At 32.2% G+C, this 21,054-nt stretch overlaps 1 protein-coding gene across 1 annotated transcript in view; it reads left to right on the top strand.

Annotated features, from left to right (window-relative positions):
* The window catches only part of nAChRalpha1 (nicotinic acetylcholine receptor alpha1), a 205,754-nt gene that overhangs the window by 163,920 nt on the left and 20,780 nt on the right, over nt 1–21,054 (top strand). The window contains exons 7-8 of the mRNA XM_072537798.1: nt 4,980–5,259; nt 15,214–15,492. Of these exons, the coding sequence (XP_072393899.1) occupies nt 4,980–5,259; nt 15,214–15,492 (559 nt within the window). The remainder of the gene's footprint in view (nt 1–4,979; nt 5,260–15,213; nt 15,493–21,054) is intronic.

Below are 21,054 nucleotides of genomic sequence, written 5' to 3'. Positions count from 1 at the left end.
CACACGTATAGATGCCGTATGTTTTTTTTTTTTTCAAACAAGAATTGGCGTTTTGAGATTATTCTACCAAAATCACAAGTTTTGTTTGATATTTTACAAAAAAAAAATGTACGACATTGGATTTTGCACGAGAGAGGTTAAAAAATGTCTCGAATTTTTGCAACTAGAGCGGAATAATTTTGAAAGTCTATGGTTAAAACAAAAAGATTTTGTAAATGATGATGTCCCCAAACCCAATAAGAGGCATTGAATAACCAATATTAACGATGTTAAAAAGAGATCTTATCGACGACTTTTTTGAAATTTTTACCACTATGATTATTCAACTAAAAAATAGGTATTTTGAGGTTAATATGATCCAGATTATATTCAAAAAAATGTACAAGAATTGTATCAATATTTAAAGTCTTCAGATCTTGATAATGCATTTTCAGAAGCTCTTAAATTGGTAAACCTATTTTTAACAATTCCGGCTACAAGTAGGTATATCTGTTGAACGAAGTTTTTCAGCAATGAAGCAGATTAAAACATACCAAAGAAATACCTAATTTCAAGATCGAATGTCGTCACTTTCTTTAATTTCCATTGAGAAACGCTTTTTAAATGGACTAATGACAAAATCCCTTTCTACGATTCTGTTATTAATATTTTTGCAAGTAAAGGAAATCGCCGAATTGAATTAATTAAAATATATTTTAGTGGGTTTTCTTGGGCTTAGGTTTATAAAAAAATTTGATTTGATACTAAGACATTTTCATATATTTTTTCGACGTTTCGGCAGGAAATCCATGACTTTTTCAAGAAGTAATATTGACTAAAAAACATTTTATGACAGACATAATACGGTTTAAAAGTTAAACTTTTGACTTACCAAGCATGTAAAAATTCGGTACTAACAAGTAGACGTCACAATTAAAATAATATTAAAAACATAGGACATACCCACTAAGTCACTACATGTAAAATGTTTTTTAAATCTAATGTGTTGTTTATTGATGTTAGTTTATCGTTTAAAACAACCAGTTATTTTAACATCATAGGCGTTCTGAGATTGTCTTTTTATGTGTTTTTAAATTAAGTTAAAATATATTTTGTTCAAATTTTTGAAATCTTTTTTATCATTTATTGCATTTTTTTTATTTGTATAGACTCTAGAAGCTCTCTCTTCTTCCTGTTGGGTTCACTTATTAGGATCTTGGTTTTCTCAAAATCAAATTTATGTTTTTTTTTCGTTTTCATGTTTTGTGAGGGCGGTTGAGTTTTTTTTGTCATATTTGTGGGAACGTATTCTTGAGTTAAGTAGCTGACTGGTTTGTCCAATATAAACTCCATCACAATTCGAGCAGGGAATTTCATATACAACATGCGATCTTTTTAATAGAGGGGTTTTTGTTTTTAATCTTGTAAAATTCTTTTTCAAAAGATTGTGCCCTTTATGAGCAACCGTAATATTATGTTTGGACAGAAGATTTGCAATTTGTTCTGATAATCCTTTTATATAGGAAAGAGACATATAGTTTTTATTTACCGTGTTGGTTTCATTGTTATTATTGTTATTGTAAAATTTATGCAGTCGCGATTTGAAACTGTTGTCGATAAGGTGGTGTGGGTATGAATTAAGTGTTAGTGCTGTTTTTGCTTTTTTAATGGCCTGAGGTCTATTGATAGGATCGGATAATCTAATAGCTCTATCGGCGAGTCCGATAACTACTGATTTCTTTTGAGACAGGGGATGATGAGAGTTGAAATTCAGATATCTCGACGACCAGGTTTTTTGGTGTACCATGAAGTAGTTATAGTGCTGTTTTCTCTATGTAAGGTCAGGTCCAGAAAATTAATTTGATAATTTTTTTTAATTTCTAATGTGAATTTTAGTTTTTGGTGAAAGTTATTGAATTGATTTAGTAAAATATCCATTTTATCCTCTGGTGCTGCGCTCAAGCAGTCATCTATATAGAGATAGAAAAAAGGTATATCAAAATCTATTTTATTTAATACAATTTTCTCTAGATGCTCTAAAACTAATTGAGCGATGGCACTGGATATGCTAGCACCCATAGCACATCCATCTGTTTGTTGGAAGATTTTGTTTTTATATAGGAAATAGGTTGACTTTAATGTTGTTTCGACTGCTAGCAGAAATTCTTCTAGAGGGATGTCTGTGAACGCTTTGATTTCATTCCACTTTTTTTTAATAATGTCTTTCGCTAAAGCTATTGGAATATTGGTGTATAAAGATACCACATCGAGAGAAACTAATTTATAATTTGGAGGTAAATGTATATTTTTGAGTTTTAATTTCAGGTGATCAGCGTCTTTTAAATAGTGTGGATTTTTATTTATTACGTTGGAAATAATGTTCTTCAAATATTTTGAAAGGTTTTCAAAAGGAGACTGAATGCATGAAACAATAGGTCGTAGCGGCACACCCTCTTTATGTGTTTTGGGTAGACCGTATATTTTGGGAATTACAGCATTATGTATATTGAGGGAATTAGCAGTGTTTTGGTGAGATGTAGACATCCCTATAGAAGAATTTCTGCTAGCAGTCGAAACAACATTAAAGTCAACCTATTTCCTATATAAAAACAAAATCTTCCAACAAACAGATGGATGTGCTATGGGTGCTAGCATATCCAGTGCCATCGCTCAATTAGTTTTAGAGCATCTAGAGGAAACTACCACGACTACCACCGAACTGTTCCACGCTGCAATAAATAAAGTAAAGATAGCCGTGATGATCGCCAACATCCGGAACGGATAGGCACTTTAAGAAGAAGAAGAGAGGAAATTGTTTTAAATAAAATAGATTTTGATATACCTTTTTTCTATCGCTATATAGATGACTGCTTGAGCGCAGCACCAGACGATAAAATGGATATTGTACTAAATGAATTCAATAACTTCATAACACCAAAAACTAAAATTCACATTAGAAATTAAAAAAAATTATCAAATTAATTTTCTGGACCTGACCTTACATAGAGAAAACAGCACTATAACTACTTCATGGTACACTAAAAAAACCTGGTCGTCAAGATATCTGAATTTCAACTCTCATCATCCCCTGTCTCAAAAGAAATCAGTAGTTATCGGACTCGCCGATAGAGCTATTAGATTATCCGATCCTATCAATAGACCTCAGGCCATTAAAAAAGCAAAAACAGCACTAACACTTAATTCATACCCACACCACCTTATCGACAACAGTTTCAAATCGCGACTGCATAAATTTTACAATAACAACAATAACAATGAAACCAACACGGTAAAGAAAAACTATATGTCTCTTCCCTATATAAAAGGATTATCAGAACAAATTGCAAATCTTCTGTCCAAACATAATATTACGGTTGCTCATAAAGGGCACAATCTTTTGAAAAAGAATTTTACAAGATTAAAAACAAAAACCCCTCTATTAAAAAGATCGCATGTTGTATATGAAATTCCCTGCTTGAATTGTGATGGAGTTTATATTGAACAAACCAGTCAGCTACTTAACTCAAGAATACGTTCCCACAAATATGACAAAAAAAACTCAACCGCCCTCACAAAACATGAAAACGAAAAAAAAAACATAAATTTGATTTTGAGAAAACCAAGATCCTAAAAAGTAAACCCAACAGAAAGAAGAGAGAGCTTCTAGAGTCTATACAAATAAAAAAAAATAAAAATGCAATAAATGATAAAAAAGATGTCAAAAATTTGAACAAAATATATTTTAACTTAATTTAAAAACACATAAAAAGACAATCTCAGAACGCCTATGATGTTAAAATAAATGGTTGTTTTAAACGATAAACTAACATCAATAAACAACACATTAGATTTAAAATACATTTTACATGTAGTGACTTAGTGGGTATGTCCTATGTTTTTAATATTATTTTAACTGTGACGTCTACTTGTTAGTACCGAATTTTTACATGCTTGGTAAGTCAAAAGTTTAACTTTTAAACCGCATTATGTCTGTCATAAAATGTTTTTTAGTCAATATTACTTCTTGAAAAAGGCATGGATTTCCTGCCGAAACGTCGAAAAAATATATGAAAATGTCTTAGTATCAAATCAAATTTTTTTATGAACCTAAGCCCAAGAAAATCCACTAAAAAAATATATATTAAGGTTCAAGAACTAAACTCAAACTATATATATATATATATATATATATATATATATATATATATATATATATATATATATATATATATGCTTTCTGTAGTTTTCCGGGTTTGACTCCGCGTTGAGTAATTTTGGTTTTGCTAAAAACCATTATTTTGACGACGTTTCGGCAAAGTCGCACTTGCCATTATCAAGTCTGGTAGTAGCGCTTCTCGCTAATGCTTGAAGTTAACTGACTCCTCTGGTCGATGCGTTTACGAGAGCGTTTAGAAGAGTCAGTTAACTTTAAGCATCAGCGAGAAGCGCTACTACCTGACTTGACAATGGCACGTGCGACCTTGCCGAAACATCATTAAAATAATGGTTTTTATCAAAACCAAAATGATTCAACGCGGAGTCAAACCCGGAAACCCACAGAAAGTACATATAACTCCCGCAGAGATTACAAGTGTAACATGCCGCCCAGTCCAGTACATAAAATAATATAAAATACCTAAAATAAACAAAAACTTATATTTGGGTGGTTCAAAATAATTTTTTTTAATAAGATTTTTTACATTTGGTTTTGGTAACACTTTTGAAAAAGTCACGCGTCGCCACGTATGAAGATCTTATAATAAATCTATGTTCTACTTTAAAAACACTGACAATATTCAATTTTGAATACAATAACACTATACTTTGAAAGAGGCTTAAAATTTGGAAGTCGAAAACTTAACAAAAATTTTTTTTATAAATTTTGTAATTTATCCTCAAAAAGATATCTGCTGGAAATAAAAGTTGAAAATTTAGATAGAAATATTTTAAATCAATAAAAGTAAACATCCAATTATTTCTAAAAGAAAATATTGTTGCAGGTACCAGCAGTGCGAAACGAAAAGTACTACAGTTGTTGTGAAGAACCCTATCCCGACATAATTTTCTATATCACCTTAAGAAGAAAAACCCTCTTTTACACTGTAAATTTAATTATACCCTGTGTGGGGATTTCCTTTCTCTCTATTCTGGTATTTTACTTACCATCAGATTCAGGAGAGAAAGTATCCTTATCCATTTCTATTTTGTTGTCCCTCACTGTGTTCTTTCTGCTACTGGTGGAGATTATTCCTCCGACTTCCATAACAGTGCCTCTGCTAGGTAAGTCAAACTTTGTGAATAGAACAGAATAGAAATATGCATTATTGTCACTAAAAATTATACAATTTTATGGACAAAGCTTACAAAAAGTCAGAAAAATAACAATAATAATTTAAAATTTACTTAAATTACATAAATCGTCAATATCACAAAATAAAAGATAATAAAATAAACAATCCATTGCAAAATTTAAATAAATTGCAAATTGAATAATAAAACCTTACGAACTAAGTTTAAGTTGCTGCATGTGATACCCAAATATGTAAAAATACTTTGTTGCTTGTACCTAAACGTACTGTACTTTCTTAATTATTCGTTAAGAAACTCTTCCACTGAATAATATGGTCTTTCAGATAGATAGGCTTCTGTAATTTTACGGAACTTAAGGAAAGAAACTGCAGAATTAAGTTGCAAAGGGAGATGGTTGTATAATTTTTTTGCCGAATATAATATAGATTTCTTTAGTATCTCAGTAGATGGGATCGATAAATATACATCAGCAAAAAAAATTCCGTCGATTTTTAAGTTAGTGATGTCATTTATAGAGATAAGAAAAGTAGAGGACCCGATACTGAACCTTATGCTACTCCACATACAATGTTTTTGTGAGTAGAGTCAGTATCATTTACTTTAACTAGTTTATTATTCTCCAAGTAAGATTGAATTCAATTCAAAGAAATACCTCGAATTCCGTAGAAATTTAGTTTTTTTATCAAAATATTGTGATTTATACAAGCCCAAAAGCTTTGGCATAGTCACAAAAAACAGTGGTAGTGCAAAGATTATTGTTCAGTGCTTGATAGATCTCATGTAGTAAAGAAAACATACCATCACTGGTACATTTATTAGATTAAAAGTCGAACTGATTTTGAGATAAAATGCTGTTTTCAACGAGAAATGACATAAGTCAGGCTTTTATAAGTCCCCCAATAATTTTGGATAGGATCGGTAGTAAGGCTATAGGTCTTTTTATTACTCTGGAAGTATACCTTTTTTAAAGGAATCATTAACTATTGAGACCAGGACTTCCAACACATTTTTTGGGAGATTTAAGAACATTTTTATGGATAGTCCATCAGTACTACAGGAAGATATGCTTTTGATACTACTGATTGATTGGATGAATTCAAGACCTTTTTAGAATTAAGGAGATATAAAATAGGATCTTTTTGTGGCAAAACAGTTGCTGTTATATTTATACTCACATTAACAAAGTATTCATTTAGATTTTCAGTGTTTGGAAGAGAAAATGTTTGAGCTGTGTTAGTTTGATTTCGAAGATCGATTATTATGGACCAAGTTTCTTTTCCAACATTTTTAGAGCTTCCTAGACGATTTTGATAATCCATTTTTAGGCTGTTTTGATAAGTTTTAGATAGGTTCCTCTGTACTTGGAGATATATTCAGTGACAAATACGTTGGTAGTAAATTTCTTGATGTACAGTAGTGAACGCATATTCTTGGCTGATATGCGGATACCTATGGTAGTCCAGGGTTTGTGATGTTTTGACTTAATTGTAATTAAAGGAAATGCCTTATTTAAAATACAGACAAGCCTATTCAAAAAATCACTGAAATTATAGTCCACGTTCACAGAGGGGAAATGCCACCCAGAAGTCAAGCACAAATTTTGGAATTTAAGAAAGTTCTGAGCGGAAAAAATCCTACCCAAACGTTGGGTTTTAGAGGATGGTTTGTTAAGATTTAAACTTGGTGTATATTGCTTCCTGATCAGATAGTCCTGCATTAATAATTGTAGAGCGTACGTCAAGGGTGAGAAATCTGAGACATTATAATCAATTATGGTAGATGTTGTTTTAGTAATTTTTGTAGGAGAAATCGTGCATTCTGAAACCATACGATTCGAATATATCAACCAAGGATAATTGGGTAGCACAAGCAACAGCGTAATTAATATTCAAGTCATGATTAGGTAAATATATCTATTTAGGAAATTGCGAATTCTGCGAAAATAGAATAGTTCTACTAAAAGATCATTATCTCGTAATTCCTTGGACATAATACCTGTTTATTAGTAAATAATTTTAATAGAAGTAGTGAATTGTCGAACAGACCATGATTAAAATATAATCTTGTTAATTAATATTGCCAGTCGATCCTTCTTTGTCGCTCCACCATATTTCAAAAATTAATTTAGCATCCTATCTTTACCTGCAGCTTTTCTGTTCTTTAGTTTTTTAAGTGTTATTTGCACTACATACTTAGTTATGTGAACTTCTTCGTTTATGGTGTTTTTTGATGTTTGTGGTTCCAACGTCATTTATTGTTCCTCTGTCTATAACTTTTTTAGATAGTCAATCAATACATCCTTTTCGATGTGTTGGCGTTCTATTAATTCCTTCACATCCGCTGCTTTTTTTGTTTAATATCAGTCGCATCAACTACTAAAAGTTTGTATATTAATAATGTACAATATTATTTATGTTACAGTTTTCGTCTAATAATGCTTTTAGATCGTTGGAAAGATTGTTGTTGAATTTTTCTTGAATATATTGTGTACAGTTTAACAAGTGTTTTGCATTTAGAGAGAGCATTTAGAGTTGTCTTACATCTATCACATACCGGTTGATTCTTTTCATCAAATAAAAATGTATGCGTTATACGTGTATGACCTAAACGTAATCGATCAATTTTAACCTGGTTAGCCCTGCTTGTGTTTTGTTTCCTCCACGTTTTTATAGATGGTTTAATTTATTTTAATTTCGATTGGGAGTTATCCCATTACTTTGCCACTTACACTGGATTTTGGATTTAATCACTGGTTTAATATCACTAGCAACCACTTCACTCACTATTGTTGAATTTTTGTTGTTTGCTGCATTTCTAGCAAAGGAATCTGCTTCTTCGTTTCCTCGATTACCAACATGCGATGGAACCCAAAGTATTACGATGTCGGTGTTTTTTTGGTGTAAATTATCTAATTCAGTTTTCACAAGGGAACTTATTGGATGTTTTCGATACAGCTTCTGTATTGTCAGAATGGAGCTTAGGGAGTCAGTGATAACTATTTGCCTGTTGTTCTTCTTTATAACTATTAACGCTTGTCCATCCATCCATCCAATGGCACTACAGCCCAAATCGGGCCTTGGCCTCCTTCAACAGGCTTCTCCAATCATTTCGATTTACTGCTGTTCTTTTCCATGAACGCGTTCCCAGGCAGTTCCTGGCATCCTCATCGACTTCGTCTTCCCATCTCTTTTTAGGTCTTTCAACACGTCTTTTTCCCTGCTTTCTTGCATTTAGTAATTTTCTGGGAAATCTATTCTCATGCATGCGGACCACGTGTCCTGCCCACCGTAATCTCTGCAGTTTAGTGTATTGTGCTAGAGTTGGTTTGCTATATTGCTCGTATATTTCTCTATTATACCTAATTCCAGAGATTGTGTTTACGATTGTGTTTACGATCAAACGCATAAAATTGCAATATCTGGGACACGTTAAGAGAAATCAGCACCGTTACTCCCTGCTGCAGTCTATATTGCAAGGTAAAGTCAAAGGTAAGCGAGGACCCGGTAGAAGGAGAATATCATGGCTGCGGAATTTAAGAACATGGTTTAAGAAAACCTCAACGGAGCTGTTTCGAGCCGCAGCGAGCAAGGTCATGATTGCCAATATGATTTCCAACATCCGAAACGGATAGGAACCAGAAGAAGAAGAATACCTAATTCGCCAGTTGTTGTTTTCACTTATTGGGCCCAACACAAGCCTTCTATTTATTTCCGGTTCTTCTTCATTGCTTGCGACCAGATCTATTCCTATGTATGTGAATCTATTCACATTTTCTATATCGTCAATAAAGTGTTGTTGCGCCGGTCTATTTGATCTGGTTTGTATGGGTAGTTTTGTTTTATTTGTATGTATTGCTAGCCCTACTGCTTCTAAACTCTGTTTTAACTCAACGTAGGTTTCTTTCTCTGCATTCACTGTTCTGCTCATTATGCTTATATCATCTCCGTATGCTGCTAATTGGATAGATTTGTTTGTAAGTATTTCCGCTCACCGTCAACTGTCTACATATTCAAGAACAAGATTAAAGAGCGTTGGGGCCAGTCCGTCGCCTTGTTTCAGTCCTTGCGTTATCGTAAACGCATCAGTGATCTGTCCCTGAATACATACCTGTGCTTCTGTTTCTGTCATTGTCATTTGCACTAGTCATATTAATTTTGATGGTATGCCAAAATCTTCCAATATATTAGGTAGAATTGTTCTATCTATTGAATCATAGGCTTGTTTAAAATCTACAAAGATATTGTAAACGTCCATGTCATATTCCCATGCTTTGACTAGTATTTGTTTAACTGTAAATAGTTGGTCTATGGTAGATCTATTTTGCCTAAACCCTGCTTGATATTCCCCGATGATTTTTTCCGTGAGAGGTTGAAGTCTTCGATTAATGATGTTTATGAGTATTTTGTATCCCGAACAAAGTAAAGAGATGCGTCTATAATTCTTACACAACAGTTTGTCTCCTTTTTTATCAATAGGGCAGATTATACTTTTCTTCCATTGTTGGGGGATTTCTTCTTCTATCCATATCTCTCGTATTAGCTGGTACATCTGTTGTGTCAAATTCTTTCCTCCTTGCTTGAGTAGTTCTGCCGGTATTTTATCTACTGCCGGTATTAACGCTTGTAGGATGGCATAAATCTCATCCGTGTGAAATTATTGAATGTTGATAATTTGAATTTGTGGTGTTGATTAGAATCTATAACGGCCGCTCCTAAGCTGTCTGAAGTTTTGGATGCGTCGTTATATAAAAAGGAATAATCTTTATAATTTGATTATATGAATTATTTAGAGGAAGGACTGAAGTATATTGGTATGGTTTGTTTCATCTTTATTGAAAACAGATATACTGACGTTAATGTAAGGAAGAGGTATTGTCCAGGGAGGAGGTGTCTTAATATTGACTGGAAATAAGACTGATGGTAGTTCAATTGACAACAAATGTAGGTACTGTCAATTTCTTTCATAAAAGGGAATATTTTTACTTTTATCTACAAGAAGTTCGGCGAAACGATTAGTTTCAGTGTTATATATGACAGAATTATTTGAATTCGAGAGAACTCATAGCATAAGATAGACTAAGATACATTCTTCTTAAATGGAGCGGTAACTCTCCTGTTAGACATTGGAGACTTTCTACAGGCGATGTTCTAAAAGCTCCTGTAACAATTCTCAATGCGGTATTTTGAATTATCTCGATTTGTTCTAATAATGTTTGGCAAGCTGATGTATACACAATTGAACTATAATCGATTTTTGTTCTAATTAGTGATTTGTATATAAATATGTTTAATAATGATGTAGAATCTGTTTCCCAATTGTAACTGGCTATTGTTCTTAATAAATTTTAGCCAGTTCGACAATTTCTTCTTACATATTGATCATGATTTCTCCATGTAAGTCTTTTGTCGAAAAACATTCCTAAGAACTTTACATCGTTTACGAAATCTAAGGAATTTCCATTAAGGTATATTCTCGGTGTCGGTAGATTATGTTTTCTTAAAAACAACATACACTTCGTTTTAGACTCAGAAAATTTTAATCCGTTTGACTCGGACCAACTCTCTAAATTATTTAAGCTGTGTTGTATATGTTTCTGAACTGATAGGATATTTTTCCCTTTGTATAAAGTACCAAGTCGTCGGCGTATAATATCTCTTTAACTAGTTGAGAATTGTTTTTAGTATGTCTATGTTTAATAGCTATTGTTAATAGCTATTAAACATAAAGCTGCACTAATCGTTGACCCTTGAGGAATTCCATTCTTTTGCAACCTTGTAGATGATATCTTGTTATCTAGACGAACACTATATATTCTTTTGATAATAAAATGTTTTATAAAATATAACATGTTACTTTTTAAACTCCAGTGATGTAGATTTTCAAGAATTTTGTGTCTCCATACCGTATCATATGCTTTAGTAATATCGATAAACACTGCGATACTTGTTTGTTCATTCGCAAATCCTTCATTGATTTCAGATTCAAATTCAATTAGGTTATCGGTAGTGCATCTCCGTTCTTTGACCTCTTATAAATTGCCATATTTCTTTTTGTAAACGATAAAAATCATGCTCCGATATTTTCAGAACTCTAAAAAGCGTCCCCAGTGCTATTTTTTAATTCTTCTAATGTTTGCTTTAATGTTTACCCAGCTTTCCTCGACTCCATCGCTTTGGATGATATACGTGTTTCTGCATTTTTCTGTTATACTTTTTTGGTATAAATACCTTGTTTTGTCATTCTGCAGATTTTCAACTTTTATCTTTGTGGTGTATTCTACAATTTTATTTTTGTGATATACAGGGTGATTTTTTAGTACATACAATTTTTTAAATGGCACACCATATATATTTTTTCAAATTTGTATTTTCTTCTCATAATTCTTGTTCCTATTGTATTGAGTTTTGCATTACTATACAGAGTATTTAACAAGTTATGACCATTTTTACTTCGAAATCCCTATGAAAGCAAACTGAAGTAATGCATAAACAATTATTTATTTTATATAATAAAGTACACAATCTCTTGTAGTTTTTAAACTAAGATTAATTAAAATCATTGACAAAAATTTGTATATAGGGTGAACTACAAAACGAAATTACGATTTTCTCAATTTTTTTTAAATGGGTCATCCTGTATTTTATTTTTTAGAAATATTGTATTTATGACACTCTTTCATTTTTAAACAGCATTCCCTATACTTAAACTTATTACTTTCAGAGATATTTTTAGTTTTCTTTAAATTTCGGAAACACATTCAATTATTGTAAGTAGAAATAAGTTTTGAGTATTGAGTGATATTATAACAAATTATTTTTATTCAATAAGTAACTAACAAAAAATATAAACCATAACAATATGCAATGATTGTATCAATAAATGTGATATTATGGAAATATCATATTCCCTTATTGAAATACAAGATTCCTAAAATCCCTACAAGGTAATATGTTTTGTATAATACTATAACAAGATTATTTTTATTCAATAAATAACTCACAAAAAAACAAAAAGCAGAGCAATATACAATTGATGTAACAATTTTTAGATTGTTATATCAATAGTATTCTAAGCCAGAAATTTTTAATAAAACATTTCTTACTGCCGATTGTGACGCGCAGTTATTAATAAGTAAAAGGCCATTTATGTCAGTTACAAAGGTAAAATAGTAGGCTTTTACAAAATGAAAATTTTTATATTATTAAACCGCAACCGCAAAAGGTAGGCTTTGAAAATGACAGTTTTCATATTATTAACTTTTTAATCGGTGTGTGGCTTATCTTTATTGTTAAAAATGAATTTTTCTGTAGAAGAGTTAATAGAAATGATCTGAGTATTAGGAGAACGTTCAAGAAATTGCTTACTTGCAAACAGAATACATTAAGAGCGATATCCTGAACGAAGGAAGCCAAACGCAAGAGTTTTTGAAAAATTAATGGATTGTTTTGTTCGCATTGGGTCAGTTGTATATGAAAAAAATGAGAAAACCTAAATTGTTCTAAGTGAAGAAAAGAAATATGATGAAGTGATAGCTACTACTGAAGATCCCTACATCAGCACTCGTGAAATTTCACGTCAACATGACATTAATCAAACTTCGACGGCAAAAATCCTTCGTAAACATAAACTGCATCTTTACCGCATACAGCTACATCAAGAATTGACAGTCGATGAGTATCAACGCAGATTAGCTTTTTGTCAATGGTCTCAGCAGCAAGTGCAAAGAGACCGATTTTGTTTCGATTATATGCTTTTTGGAGATGAGGCTACATTTCACAAAAATGAAACGGTGAATCGGCATAATTTTTATTCCTGTGCATCAAAAAACTCCTATTTTATTAACACTCAGTCAAACTAGGTAGTCTATAAATGTTTGTGGTGGTATTGTTGGCTATTATGTAATTTTCCCACATTTTTTTGACGGTTGTGTAAATAGTGACATATATTTGGATTTTCTAAATAATCATTTGCCAATACTACTGCTAAATGCACCACTTAATATTCGACAACGGATGTGGTTTTCACACGATAGTGCTCCAGTTCACCACATTGCTCCTATTCACAGTCACCTAAATAATAACTTTCCTGAAAGGTGGATAGGCAGAGGAGGACCAACTGTTTGGCCACCGCGAACACCGAAATTCTCCAAAATTGTTTTTTTTTTTTCATGTGGGGCTATATAAAAAACCTTGTATACTAGAAGCCTCCAACAACGCCAGATGATATAAAAAATAGAATAAGAGAGACTTTAAATAAAATTTACTTACAAATCATAAGAAATGTGGCTCGGTCATTTGAATATCGGTTACAAACTTGTATAGACGTTGAAGGTGAACATTTTGAACATTTACTTTACTTATTTCCTTAATATCACATTAATCGTTACATTCATTACATATTATTATAGTTTATATTTTTGGTTAGTTACTTATCGACTAAAAATAATTTGGTTATATTATCACTCAATACTCAATACTTATTTCTGCTTACAAAAATTGAACGTATTCCCGAAATTTAAAGAAAACTAAAAATATCTCGGAAAATAATGAGTTTAGGTATAGAGAATGCTATATAAAAATGAAAGAGTATCATACATACAATATTTTTCTAAAAAATAACATACAGGGTAATCCATTTAGAAAAATTTAGAAAATCGTAATTTCGTTTTGTAATTCATCCTGTATACAAATTTTAGTCCATGATTTTAATTAAACTTAATTTAAAAACTGCAATATATTATTTACCTTATTATATAAAATAAATAATTGTTTATGTAATGTTTCTTTATATACATGGTGTTGATTTCATATGGATTTCGAAATAAAAATGATTATAACTTGCTAAATACTCTGTATAGTAATGTAAATCCCAATATTATGAAAACAAGAATTATGAGAGGAATATAAATGTGAAAAAATATATAGGGTGTCCTATTTAAAAAATTGTATGTTTGCTATACCACGTGGTTATTAATCACCCTGTATAACTCCACATATTTTCCAAGTATGGAGAATATCATTGCCTACATTTTTTCAATACAAGTTTTTTGAATATCTTGTACCACAATGGAATTATCGACCTATGTCGCACTAAAAACTCACCCTGTATATCATCGTCATTAACTGTAACCACTGATAGTCCATGTAGGGCCATGGTCACCTGTTACGGTTTTTAGGCCCTAAAGTTTTACATGGCGTGTAAAGTGTGTGTTCTTCTAGCCTTTCAATCTTTTCTTTATTTTGTTTCTTTTTTTTAATCTGAGATGTTTTTTTATTTATCGTCTACTTGCAATATATTCCTTTTTGGTTTCTCTCTCTCTCTCTTTCTCCACTTATCTTCTATATTTTTGACCTGCTTTTCATTTACTTTATTACATTGTTCAAAAATGTTTTCTTTTTTCGTTTCATATCTTGCTCTTTTTTTATCATCAGAGGCCAATATATCTGAAGCATACTTGATCTTTTTTCACCTTTCTCTGTTTTCTTCGCGTTAATTTTTGGTTTTTATTTAATTAGCACAAGGTGGTGATCGGAATTTTTATTTGCCCCTCTGTGACTTCACACATCTGAAATGTCTGAAACATGTCTTGCTTCTATCAAGACGTGGTCGATTTGATTTCTTGTTTTCGTATCAATCTGTAGAAATCCATGTTTGTTTGTGGATATTTTTGGGTGGAAATTATGTAGGTAATTTTCAATACTTGAGTTGTTTTTTTTTTGACGAAAAAAAGTGTTATTAATACGTAATTGATAAGCAAAATATTAATAGTTCATCAGCAGGGTGCTAACCTTGCCGAAGATAGAATTTATAAGCGAAAATATACCAATAAAAACCTTAAAAAAAACCTTTATACTAAGTCTCGGTATTTTTTAAATTTTAACATATTATGTTTACTAATTTTATTTAATATTAACCTACTTTTAGGAAAATACTTGCTCTTCACAATGTTGTTGTGTACCCTGTCAGTAGTTGTCACCATAGCTGTCCTGAATGTAAATTTTCGATCGCCGGTTACACACAAGCTAGCACCATGGGTAAAAGTTTTCTTTATTGAATTTTTACCGAAATTCCTTTTCATCGAACGTCCTCGGAAAGAAGACGATGACAAAAGTCAAGATAGTATGTTGACCGACGTCATCCAAGTTCCGATGATTGATAATTGCAAACCTTACGAAAAAACCTCGTTCGACAGTTTCGATTTAGGTAAGTAACTATCACTAACATATTTAACTATTTATATTGGATTTCCACAGAAATAACCTAATTATTCGTAACCCAATATACCGTCGACATACAAATCTTAGAAGTTTAAGGATGTCATAAAATTTGGGGAATAGTTTGTTAAGAAAGTATATTTTTTTATTATTTTTGACCTTTTACGATCTATGAAAATTTTTCTCGTCTGAAAATTGTTGTAAAAAAATTGCTCACAAAAAAGAAATATATCTTTATTTTTGCGTTAAAGTATATTTAGATCAATTTTAGAAAATTGCTGGAATAAACATTTTAGGATGAAATTAAAAAGTTGTGATAAAAAATATTATAAATCTTCTTTAAAATACACAAATAGCATATGAATTACTGACCTGGAAAATAACCAGTATGGTAGGAAAATATCAGCTCTTAGGTTAAGTATATTTCGAGTTAAATATTCCTAAGTTCCTGAGTAGGAGTTACCTCAGAGGCCCTGTAAGTCAGATTATATTACATCAATTAAGGCGGTAGCTAGAAGAAGAACCTGTCTGCTAAAAGTGTATTTTGAGAAACAAGCCTTCAAAGATTTAACATCCATGCCTAAGACGAACCAACACTTACATTGTTTAAGTGTTTTAGTTTTAAGAATTTTCGATCCATTGATAAAATAATAAAGAACACCTTTATAAACCTTTATAAAATATGTCCTTTTTTTCTTTTCAAATGAAGAGTATTAAAACAAGTTTACATAAGCCCTTTTTCTGGAGAACACATTTGGCAGATTAAAACGTCTTCTGCAGAAGAAAGGCTTATAATTTTTACTGTTGTATAGTATACTACAGTTATATATTATAGTATATATAGGTTTAAAATAATAATCAAGGTGTTTCTACAATAAGAAAACTTGTTTTTTGTTTACACTACATTATATTTAATATAATTTTATGGTAAATTTCCTCACCATCTGAGTCACCAGCACTACTCTCAAAGTCCGTTCAGCCGGTGTGCTTTCTTGAAATAAAAGTTTGTAGAAGGTTCTTCTGTTAAGTACTGAAACAAGTCTCTTACGTCTTTTATTTTAGACTGATTAATAGAAACCCGAGACAAAGGTGTAAAAATAAGTTCAAGTGGCAACGTTTTGCATATTTAAAAGGGGTATACATTTCAAAGTAGGTTTTAGAAGAAGCCAGTGTCATACAAGGTTTATACTTCAGCACGCGATACTGTTGTATTTTAAACTCACAATCTCTATTCATAAGCTTTTTCAAAAAATAAGAAAGAAGTGCTGCATCCCAGTCATATATTATAAAGGAGTCATGTTTGACGCAGAAAGGAAAAGGAGTTTATCTGCACTGTACGATTTTTTCTAGATAGACTTTGGAGGATTTCTCGACATCTAGAACTCTTTTTAAGGCCTGTCTTATAACCCCATAATTTCTGTCGAACTGACTAAAGAAGTGTCCACGAACAGGATAAATATGTGTCACTTCGACTCTGTATAGTTTTGATATCCAAGAACAAAACAGTAACAAAGTCTGATTTTTTATTTTGGCCTCCAGCTGCATCTGATTGAAGAGCAATATGCTTGGTATTAGGATAATCTGCTAATTTATTGTGACTACAGTCAAAGATGAATAAAGCAACACTACTTGCTCCCTTTTGACATTCAGATTCTATGAAGGAATATACATATGATGATCCATCATTATGCACATGTATATTGGATACGTACATCCATAAAAGTCTTTTATAGAACTGTTTTGTTATGCTGAGCTTTAGCAACTGTAGATTTTGTGCCTAATCAAATTCCAGGACAAGAATGCCACTATGATCTGTTGCCTTTCTAAAGTAATAATTTTTTAGCTTGAAATATGCCTCGAGTCTCTCTTTATGGAGATTGTAATCAACACGGCATTCATCATTCCGGTTCTTTTCTAGTTGGATTTCACACTCACGACAATAATCACGTGTGTCAGTCTTCAGTTCTTCAGTTTTTTGAACATAAAATTAGTTTCTCTGAAAAATTTAAAATAGGTCTTGTATTGCATAGTAAGATTATTCCCAGTAGTGTCTTTAAACAACTTTTGAAACTGCTCAAAAAAGATCTTAATCGTTAGGTCTGGGTTGTTGAAGTACAATCTGTTTGTTTTTCCAGGTGTATACTGACTTGTTTTATGTGGAATAGATTTTAAATGTTCTAAAGCCATAGAATAAACATCACCTGAAATTTTTCTTTGGTTTCCGTGCTTTCCACCGTTTTCATCGAGTGGAGTTGGAGTGTAATATTCTTACACGCTTCACTTCTACTTGATATAAGTCAACAAAAAAGGAACGGCACACGGGCACATCACAACCAGAAGCTTTAAGCTTGTATTTTCAGTGAGACTGTCTGCTAATTTTTGGATTTTCTATCTTTCTATATCTTTCTGGAGGCTTCCCTAATGCCATACAACCTGCTAAAATAAACGCTTTTGATCTTACGAAGTTATCTTTGCAAAACATTTTTCTACACAAAACTTACGGATAACAGAAAATACCTTACTCTGTACAGTTTTTCCCGTAAATTTTGACACATACTCTTTCCACTCTGTCTCGTAGATTTTGCCACGTTTTCTTTTTAATGGTCTTTCTAAACAATTTTCTTTTTGGCACCTTTTGACATCGCGTTATCTAAAATTGCTTTACGACTAGCCATTACTTTAAAATATACTTAAACTTAGTTTAAAAGATAACATAACCTTAATCACAGTGTCAGAAATTCACCAAAACAGAGTTGAGTTAGAGGCACAAATCTTTCTCAGCTGTGCCAACACTTCACTAAAAACGGTAATATCGTAGAAAAAGCATAGTATTGTTAGACTGACAGAGAACAACATAAAGAGTTCTTTACCGCCTCACCGCCTCAATTATCAGTAATAAATAAAAATATATATCTCACAACGACAGAAGAACCATCGAATATTTAAAAAAAAAAACAAGAATTTCTTATCTTTTTTGTTTTTCCAATGGCTTAATTCTCTTTTATAGTTTTGATAAGGACCGAATTCAGATCTAATGCCTAGTTTCAAATTTTATTTAAATGGATAATATAAATTTCGAATTAGTTCAAGAAATGGGCTTTACCACCAACACCTAAAAAAAGTCAGTCTGTCCATCCAGAAAGCAAGCTATTGTAGTGAGTTCATAAGAAGATGTAAAATTAGAAGATTACCTTGTATCATTGATATCAGTTATATCTTCAAAATATATAATGTTCTCCTCATATGGAACAAAAATGTCAATACTTCAGTCGAACATAATTGGGTATTATACGTGACGGGATTTTAAAAAAGTTAGTGGAGGAGTTTCTATTTGAGTTAATAACTCATCGGAATCTAGCCAAAAACCTTTAAAGATCAGCCTTGAAGTAGTAGCAGTAACCATGAAAACTCCCAAAATTATTAACATCTGCAACATTTTATCCACAGGACATCCAACATACTGGCCAGCAGATAACAACAAAATTCCCGATCTAGATTTTGCAATATTTAAAGGTTTACCTAACACGCATTCAAAAATAGAGCCCAGTTTTGACCTTAATTCGGATCATAGTGCCATAATAATAATATTAAGCACAACTATAATATACAATCAATAGCCATTAAGAATATCTAACCAATAAATAAACTGGGAACAATTTGAAAACACCATTAACCAGAACATAACGTTAAATCACCGAATAAAAGAATCTGATGATCTGGAATTTGCACTACAAAAGCTAACGGCTGTAATACAAAACTCTGCTTGGGAATCTACTCCTATAACTAAAACGGGTAATCCTGAAGACAACGATGTGCTATTACATATTAAACAAATTCTAACCGTGAAAAGAAGAGCGCGTTCAAAATTGGCACAGGTCTCTAAATCAATTCGATAAGAGACAGCTAAATAGGCTAACACACCAGCTAACGTCAGTGCTAAATAAAACTCGTAATGCTCTCAATTTTTATATTAATAATCTCTCTCCAGATGACCCCTCTATATGAAGAGTAACTTAAAAATTCAAGAAACCGACACTACCAATTCCTCCAATAAGAAATCCTGATAGAAGTTGGGCCCAGACTGACCAAAAGTTGCCCAAAACATAAATAATAATGTAGTGAGCGAATATCTAGATGCAACCTGCCAACTATCACCTCCAATAAAAGCATTCTCCCCATTCGAGGTTCGCAGAATAATAATGAGTACCAACTCTCACAAAGCCCCAATATACGATTAAATCGATGGGAAAATCCTAAAACGTCTACCCAGGAAAGCAGTTCTCACGCTTACTATTATCTACAATAGAATGCTGCAGTTAAGCCATTTTCCAATCCAGTGGAAATATGCTCATATTATAATGATTGGAAAGCCAGCTAAACTGCCTACAAAACCTTCTTCTTATTTTGTAAGCTTGTTACCCTTGATGTCAAATATATTTAAAAGACGCCTGCTAAATAAAATAAGCGAAACTGTACCGCTCAAGAACATAATACCCGAACATCAATTTGCTTTTCGTCAAAAATATTCAACAATCCAATAGTGTCATAGAATAGTAAATAAAATCAAAAAAAGTTTGGAAGAAAAGACTATGTGTGCCTCAGTATTTCTCGATATTCAGCAGGCTTTTGATAAAGTCTGGCACAAAAGTTTGCTATATAAATTAAAATCTTTACTGCCTAGCGTTATGTACCTTATTCTGAAGTCCTATATTAACGAACGTTCGTTCCAAGTAAATCCGGAGTTCCTCAGGAAAGTGTTCCCGGTCCCTTCCTGTACCTAATCTTTACTGCTGACATACCTCTACAGATGACATCACAGTGGCGACTTTTGCCGATGATACAGCTATTTTAGTTTCAAACAAAGACCCAGACATAGCATCTGAAAAGCTGCAAAATTACTTGCATACATTAGAGATTTGGTTGACAAAATGAAAAATTAAAGTCAATATCGAAAAATCAGCCCAAATCACAATTACAACAAGAAGACCTACTTGTCCACAAGTTAGTCTAAACAATGCCTATATTCCTTCTAGAGACGTTGTGAAATATCTTGGGTTATATTTGGACCGAAAGCTCACCTGGAAGCAACACATTAACGCCAAAAAATCAGCTCGATATAAAATTAAAACAAATGAATTAGTTACTTGGCAGAAACTCACAACTGTCATTGGAGAACAAAATTCTGCTTTACAAAGACATACTAAAACCAAAATGACTTACGGCGTAGAACACTTCGGCTTTAACAAGCTTTCAAACACAAAAATTTTGCAGACCTTCCAATCAAAAACACTGCGTATGATAGCTAACACCCTTGATATTTGAGCAATGCAACCATCCACTTGCCATATTGATGGCAAGGATCTGCGCATAATAACCAGTCTCTATTGGAACCAAAGTGCTGAGATAAAGATAGGCAACTTACACAGTGGGAAGATAGATATTAAAAAGGGTGTACGACAGGGATGCGTCTTCTCGCCGCTCCTGTTCAATATATACTCTGAACAAATCTTCAGAGAAGCACTGGGAGAAGTTTCGGAGGGTATCAAAGTAA

Source organism: Diabrotica undecimpunctata, chromosome 7 (genome assembly GCF_040954645.1).
Source record: "Diabrotica undecimpunctata isolate CICGRU chromosome 7, icDiaUnde3, whole genome shotgun sequence".
NCBI lineage: Eukaryota > Metazoa > Arthropoda > Insecta > Coleoptera > Chrysomelidae > Diabrotica > Diabrotica undecimpunctata.
This window is presented reverse-complemented; position numbering and strand designations above follow the sequence as displayed.